A 7,564-nucleotide genomic window follows, 5' to 3' on the forward strand; every position below is an offset into this window, starting at 1 on the left:
CAGGATTATTGCCATGTGTGGAGACTATTACATTGGTGGACGTCGCTTTGCTTCACTGTCGGACCTAATTGGTTATTACAGTCATGTGTCCTGTTTGCTGAAGGAAGAAAAACTGCTCTTTCCAGTAGCACCTCCAGAGGAAAGTAGTAAAATTTTTGTTATTAAATTATTTATGTTATTAATGTTACTTAAACATTAATATAATTAATCTTACATTTGATATTCATAGTTTTCTGTGAAAAAAACATTATAGACAGCTTCCTCTGGTTCTAGAGCTGTTTCAGCATATGGTGCGATATAAGTAATATATGAACACGTTCTTACTGATGGAAACTAATGATAAAAATAGGGTTTTAATGAAAAACTGTAGTGAGAAAGCTAAATATCAGGTATTGCAGTTATCTCCAAATGTAGTAGTAACATTGTACGTAAAGAAGAAAATGTGTGGTTCTTGGCTAATAAGGAGCACCACTGTAATGTAGCTAGCTTCTAGGGTTTTACACTGACTTAATAAATTATTTCAAAATAATATTACTGTTTTGTAGCAAATATTTTAAAATATGCATCTTGGAAATAACCAAAGTTCCTGAAAGCTGGGTTGCTTTCAAGTGACTATCCTTACAACAGTATCAATAATTAAAAAAACAAAAACAAACAAAAAAACCCCAAAAACCCCACAAGAACAAAAAAACCCCAAACCAAAACAACAACCCTCCCCCCCAAAAAACACCAACAGACAAAACAGCCCCCCCAAAACACCTGCAAAACACACCCCAACCCCTCAGACCCACTGCATCTCCCCTCTGCCTCAAATAAAGATGTTTCTGAATGTTAAACAGTCATAAATTTCCACTAAGTGGAAGAAAGTTCTAACTTACTCTTTCATGGGAATTACATTATTGGTAATTTGATTTTTGGAGATAATGTGATCGATAATGTTACAAGGCTAGAAACAAAATGAGAGCTTCTGTAGGTAACTAGGAATTAAGCATTTCCAGCTGTTATTATTTTTGACCCTTTAAGAATTTAAAACTAGCAAAGGGATACAAATCACTATTACCAGATTTTTGCCTCCAAAAATCATAATGTTGGGGTGATGAACTCTACAGTATAATGAATGGGAAAATTGATATCTTTGCACTCTTCTCTAAAATTGTAGCCTGTTGAGGATAGAAGGAGAGTTCGAGCAATTCTGCCTTACACCAAAGTGCCAGAAACTGATGAAATAAGGTATGTTTTAATAATAGGTAGAAGCAGTTGTGAAATTCCTGGAGTATCTATAAATAATAATGATTTCTGTGTATGTTCACTATGCAACTACTTTCCAGTTGCATCTTAGGCTTAACAGTCTGGGAGGTTAAAGGTATGATGTCTTTTTTTTTTTTTAATTTTTTCTTTTTTTTCATCTCATGTCTTGGCATCTCTCTCCTTGTCGCTTTTTCTCTTCCTTCTCTTCCCTCTCCAGTATAGCAATACCACTTTTACTCTGCATATACTGTTTGTATTAATTGTAAGGGGAGTTACATTTAATTGCTAGACCTAGAAAGCTTAGTTTAAAGTAGAACATTACTAATTTCAAAGGCTTACCCACTTTGAGAAAAATATAAGTTTATGCATGAAGGAATATCGTGGTTTAACTCCGGCTAGCAAAATACCACGAAGCCGCTCTCACAAATTCCCCTCCCCTCCTCCAGTGGAGGGGAAGAATTGGAGGAAAAAGAAATAAGGAAGCTCGTAAAATTGAGATAAGGACTATTTACTAATTAAATCTAAATGAATATATACAAATACTATGAATAAATAATTAAAATAATAGAAAATGCAACATCTGATACAATCTGATACAATTCCTCACCACCCACTGACCAATGCACAGCCAGGGGTTGAGTAGTGAGAGTCAGACCCAGAGAGCCTGAGAGCAATTGCAGCCTGAAAGCCGCAGCCCGAGGGCCGGAGCCCGAGAACTGTCACAGCAGATTCCGAACGAACCCTCCCAGCGACAGCAAGACCAGGAAAACTGGACCAGGAGACTTCCTGGCCTGGTAAAGGCCTCTGACTATTACCATCTGTTGGTAATGCAGGTGGGCAGTGATGAGCTGGAGGAGAGGGATCCAAAAGCCATCAAAAGGGACTTCAGGGCAATGGGGCGAATGGTCGCAAGATCGGGAGGACAGGTATTGTTCTCCTCCATCCCCTGAGTAGCAGGGAAGGGCACCGAGATAAACAGGAAAGCACACCTAATCAACACGTGGCTCAGAGGCTGGGGTGAACAGTGGAGCTTCGGGTTCCTTGAGCACAGGGAGGTTCATAGGACATCAGGCCGGCTGGCGACAGATGGTCTCCAGCTGTCTCAGACAGGAAAAAGGATTCTAGCACACAAATTGGCAGGGCTCATTGATAGGGCTTTAAACTAGGTTGGAAAGGGGAGGGGGGCAGAACCAGTAGGGACACCAAGAAACACCCAGAGCCTGGAGAAGAATCACTGCTCACCAGGAAAACACCTGGCAGGCAGAACAGGGGAATGCTAGATGCTCCAGTCTGCAAGCCAGCTTCATCGGGGGCCCACCTTAAATGCCTCTATGCGAACACAAAACAAACAAACAAACTAAACAAACCCACCAACTCCCTCATGAATGAGCCAGCACAGGAGTTAGCAAAGGAGGGGAGGGTGCTAGCAAGTGTATGGGAGTGAACGAGAGAGAGTAAGGGAGCGAGTGATTGCTCCTGGCCCCCCTCCTCGCCTCTGCCCCGAGCATGACGTACTATGGGATGAAATACTCCCTTGGTCAGTTTGGGTCAGCTGCCTGAACCGTGTGTCCCCTACACTGCCTGTAGCGAGACAGCGAGAGCTGGGAACGCAACTGCAGTGTCAGAATCTGAGAAAGCCCTTGAATTCAGTGCGGGCATTCCCTAGCGCCAGCTAAGACCTTATCAGTGCTGCTCTCTGCATCCAGGAACACAGCTTCCTAGCAGCCACGGTAAAGAGAGTTAACTCTTTCCTGATTGAACCCAGCACGCAAGGAATTACATGTGGAAATGTCTCATGAGGGTTTGAAATGAATTTACTCTGAATTTTCCTGCAGAAGTAGCTAGTAATAGATAAATATTTCAAGCTAAACAAATCTTGACCACTAGAAAGAGAATGTGAGAATTGACTCTGATACAATTAAGAACAGTATTTTTAGTGTCCTCGTTGAAATAAGGAAAAAAAGGAGAGATGGCTAAACAACCTTGCCTTTAGTGTTCTAGCAATTATTTTGTTGCCTGTACCTAAAAACTGTTCTTAACATGGAGCAAGAATGATTCCCTTGCTTTCTCCTTCCCCTCTTTTTGAAAGAGTCTGTACTGAATAAACAATACTTTTAAATGTGTAATCTTAATATTTTAAAAAGTACTTGAATTGCCTCTCTGGACTCCAGGTGCCCACTGAGTTGCTCTGTCACTCCCCTCAACTGGACAAGGGAGAGAAAATATGATGAAAGGTTTGTGGGTTGAGATAAGGAGAGGGAGATCACTCAGCACTTACTGTCACAGGCAATATGTTTTCAGATTCAGAGATCCTCTCTTCTCCTTGAGGGTGCTGAATAGTACTGAGCAGTGTTCTGTAGGTGCAGGTCAGACTCCAGCACAGTGCAATAAGTTGTGCCTCTTTGGAATAGCCAGGGCATCTTCCCCCCCACCCCAACCAATTTATTAGTTCATCAGGATCAGGGAGTGAAGTCCTAGACCATCAGGGGTGACAAACTTCTAGATACCTGCCCATATTCTCCCACATGCCTTGCCACCCATAAGCACACTGCCGTGGAGCATGGATGATATTTTTAAGTAGTTAGTTAACCTTGGAAAAAGTTAAAACAATATTCTTAAGAAATACCAAAAGCAGTATTTTGGTTACCCAAGGATGTTCAAGATACTGAAGAGTTGTTATAATGAGGGAGAAGACATCATGGAAGAAGGTGGTGAAAGTGCTATGCTGTATTTCCTCCACAGAAAACCCCTCAGAGGAAGCGTAATCATTAATTGTCTCCATGAGATGGTAACCAAAGTACAGTAATGGCATCAGTACAGAGCACAAATATAATATACTTGTGTTTAGTATTTTATCCCTCTTGATAGTAACATTCTTCTTTTATCTTTTAATGTTGGTGTGGTGTTTTTTGGTTTATGCATCCTTAGCACACTTAAAGTATCCATTAGATTCTAAATGTAAATTAAAGAGTGCTAAATATTCTATCATAGCTAATTAAACTGTGTGAAAATGCATGTGGTGTGCTTGGGATACCAATAAATATATCTTTCATGTTCAGATTTCTACAAATGTTTTGCTGAAACTATGCTCAAGAATTCAATGTGTTCATTAAACTTTGTATTAGGATTGTACTTCTAACATAAATCTTACTGTTTCTCTCTTCAGTTTCCTTAAAGGAGATATGTTTATTGTCCATAATGAATTGGAAGATGGCTGGATGTGGGTTACAAACCTACGGACAGATGAACAAGGTCTTATTGTAGAAGACCTGGTAGAAGAAGTTGTAAGTGATTTTTATATTGAAATCTGTTGCAGAAATTGAGATTGAATTTTTTTTTTTTAATTTGTGTGTAAGTTAACACTGAAATAAACCCAAACTAGTGGCATTTATCTGTCCGACTTCATGTACTTTTCTAAACCTTCCTGCAGTAATTGAATCTGCCAGTTTTTAAATAGTGTAACAAACCTTTGTCTAATTCAGTGTCTAAACAAAGTGCTTATTCACATTATCCAAACCAGTTCATGTGCAAATGAATGATATGGTGAACTTATTAGGCAGTACCCTAAACTTGCCAGTCCTGATAAAGAACTTGCTAGTCATTCAATTGCATTTTTTTGTGTTTCCTGTGAAGCATTCATAAATGTATAGACTGAAATTTTTCACTGTGGTATGCCTTTGTTTTAAGGGGTAAGTATGGGTTAAAAAGTATATTGATGAGTTAATTATATCTAGAAGGGCTTAAGGACTAAGTCAGGAAGCTAACCAGGTGACCTAAAGATAATTGAATTGCTGTAGGAGAAGAGATGATTTAATGGACAAGAACACCCACCCCACCCTCCCACATGCTTTTTTTGAAGTTCACCATTGCTTTGGAGTCCTGATGGTGTTTGCTTTGCGGCATATATATATTGCTATTAGTAGAGTTTGCTTCACCTATTTCTCACATCTATATCAGGATGTGAATTGCTAAATTGAAATGGCAGTGTTGTAGAAATCTACAGTTAGATACTGTATTAGTGGTTGAAGTTCAGGAAAGTTGAGATTTAAGTTACCACATGTAAAGAGGGACTTCAAGAGTGACAGAAACAATCTTTTGAAATCATGTGTCATGGCTGAATTTCCACTTAGAGAATGAAGTTGAAAAACCTCTTTACATGAACTGTGTAATAAGTCATCTGGTTAAAAAATGTCTTGGTGCTGTTTACTTCTACAGAAGGTGTTAACCTTTGAAGTTTATTTTTCTAAACTCAAGCATGCTGTTATCATGTTCTTAATATGTTAATTCTCCTATTAGGGAAGAGAAGATGATCCCCATGAAGGCAAAATGTAAGTATTTTTGTTTTGTTATTAAAAGCAAATGATAAAATAACTAAATTTTAGCTAAGAGATGGGTTTCCTCAGATTCTAGTAAAATTCAGTTTTAGTTGTTGTGTACAGAATTTAACTTTCATTAATCTTTTTGGGCTTTGCATTTCACACTTCAAATAGGTTGTTATCTGAGACTCACTTTAGATATGCCTGTCAAATTATCTAGCATTAAAACAATGCCTTTTCATCTCTAAACAAACTTGGGTTTGAACATGTACTTTGTGTTGGACACTTGTATTGAAATGAATTAATTTATATAGCTATAGATATTTATTTTTCATTCTGTTGGTAGACAACCAGAATGACTGAGTAACATAACAGTTGCTTATATAATCTATATGTATTGGATTTTTTAAATAAAGATTAATTCATAGGTGCGAGAGAGATTAATCCATAGGTGTCACAGCCTTAGATGTCACAGCAACTGAAAAAGAGAGCTGATAATCTTGTTTTCTGATTTTTCTCTTCATCTTTAAGATGGTTCCATGGGAAGATCTCCAAACAAGAAGCTTACAATTTGCTGATGACAGGTACTTGTATTTCAGATGGAAATACAGTGGTAGAGGAATGACACAAAGTAATTCTGTTTATAAAAGACTGCAGCAAAATCTGTTTTTTCTGTATGAACATATGAGCATCAGACCTATGGTTGCAACTACATTGGAAAAAATCCTCATGGCTGAGCACTGAGTTTATGTTCTCAAGTACAGCTATTTTCATAATTCTAATTGAAATAATTATTTTTGTTTATTTAATATATATACACAAAAAATATTGTAGGCTTCATCAAAATGCTGAGGAGAAAATACTGTTATGTACTTATGGGAGAATGTATTATAAACTCTTTTTAGTTTCTTCAGAGGAAATAATTTTTAAAATTAAAACATTAAGATTTCTTATACTGTCAAATAACATACCTTAAATATAGGAACACAAATCTTCAGTTTTTTTGAAAACACTGTCAAACCTCCCACATGCACACCATTTGCTCTTGTAAAGAGGTGGCAAAAGTGGGGATAGGTTACCACCTACAGCCAAATGATATTTGCATTGACTTTGGCAGTTTAATACTACTTCATCCCATTTGGGTGAAGAATGTGGATTGCTTTTGCAACTTATATAAGACTTTCTCCTTTAAGTGTGCAATTTTTGATAATTTGTACAGAAAGAGCTTTGATAAGAGCTCATAAATGACACTAAGATAAGTAACAGTGAATAACACTTATGATATCTTTTTAGTAGGTCAGGTGTGCAGTTTTCTTGTGAGGCCTTCAGATAATACACCCGGGGATTATTCACTTTATTTTCGGACCAGTGAAAATATTCAGCGTTTTAAAATATGTCCAACATCAAGCAATCAGTTTATGATGGGAGGCAGATATTATAATAGGTAAGTTATAATAGTTGTGTATATTTTATACTTCTGTAAAGATTTTGTATAATGTATTGCTGATAACACTGATATGATCACAAGATTTCAGTATTTCTTAAGAATACACTAAGTTTTAACTAACTTGCTTAGTAGTTAGTTGTAACTAAGCACGTTCCAAAAGCTTTCAAAAGCTTAAGTGTAACTTGTTTCTTTTTAAAAATTTTTCCCTTTCTGTAAATTTTCTTCACCCTATAAATTGGATTATGACATGTAATTAGGAGAATGCTGTGTTGTTTTGTAAGCTACTATTTATAATGTGGAGTTTCAGTATATGAAAGGGGAAAATTAAAATTAGTTTTATCAGAGACATTCAGTAGGGATTTTAAAGTATAAATAATAGAAATGGGTATTAACAAGAAAGGGAAAAATTATCATCATTGAAAAAAGTCATTAAAGTAATCACCTCAGAACATGTGAATGCTATTTTGGTCAGAAGTGCAGATCACTTCATTTAGAGTAATGAAACATGGGATGGGTTTGTTTTGCCATGGGTATAAAAATATGATAATACGTA

The 7,564-nt window shown here is 37.0% G+C and overlaps 1 protein-coding gene across 1 annotated transcript; it reads left to right on the forward strand.

Annotated features, from left to right (window-relative positions):
• Window positions 1-7: 7 nt before the first annotated feature.
• Window positions 8-7,008, forward strand: LOC104508296 (ras GTPase-activating protein 1-like; the record flags this gene model as incomplete). Its single annotated transcript, XM_010149864.1, has 6 exons — window positions 8-157; window positions 1,160-1,230; window positions 4,415-4,532; window positions 5,545-5,576; window positions 6,096-6,148; window positions 6,858-7,008. Coding segments are annotated over 6 exons (575 nt in total), but the record flags the coding sequence as incomplete, so codon positions are not given.
• Window positions 7,009-7,564: the final 556 nt, after the last annotated feature.

This window comes from Eurypyga helias, unplaced genomic scaffold, assembly GCF_000690775.1.
Source record: "Eurypyga helias isolate BGI_N326 unplaced genomic scaffold, ASM69077v1 scaffold27844, whole genome shotgun sequence".
NCBI lineage: Eukaryota > Metazoa > Chordata > Aves > Eurypygiformes > Eurypygidae > Eurypyga > Eurypyga helias.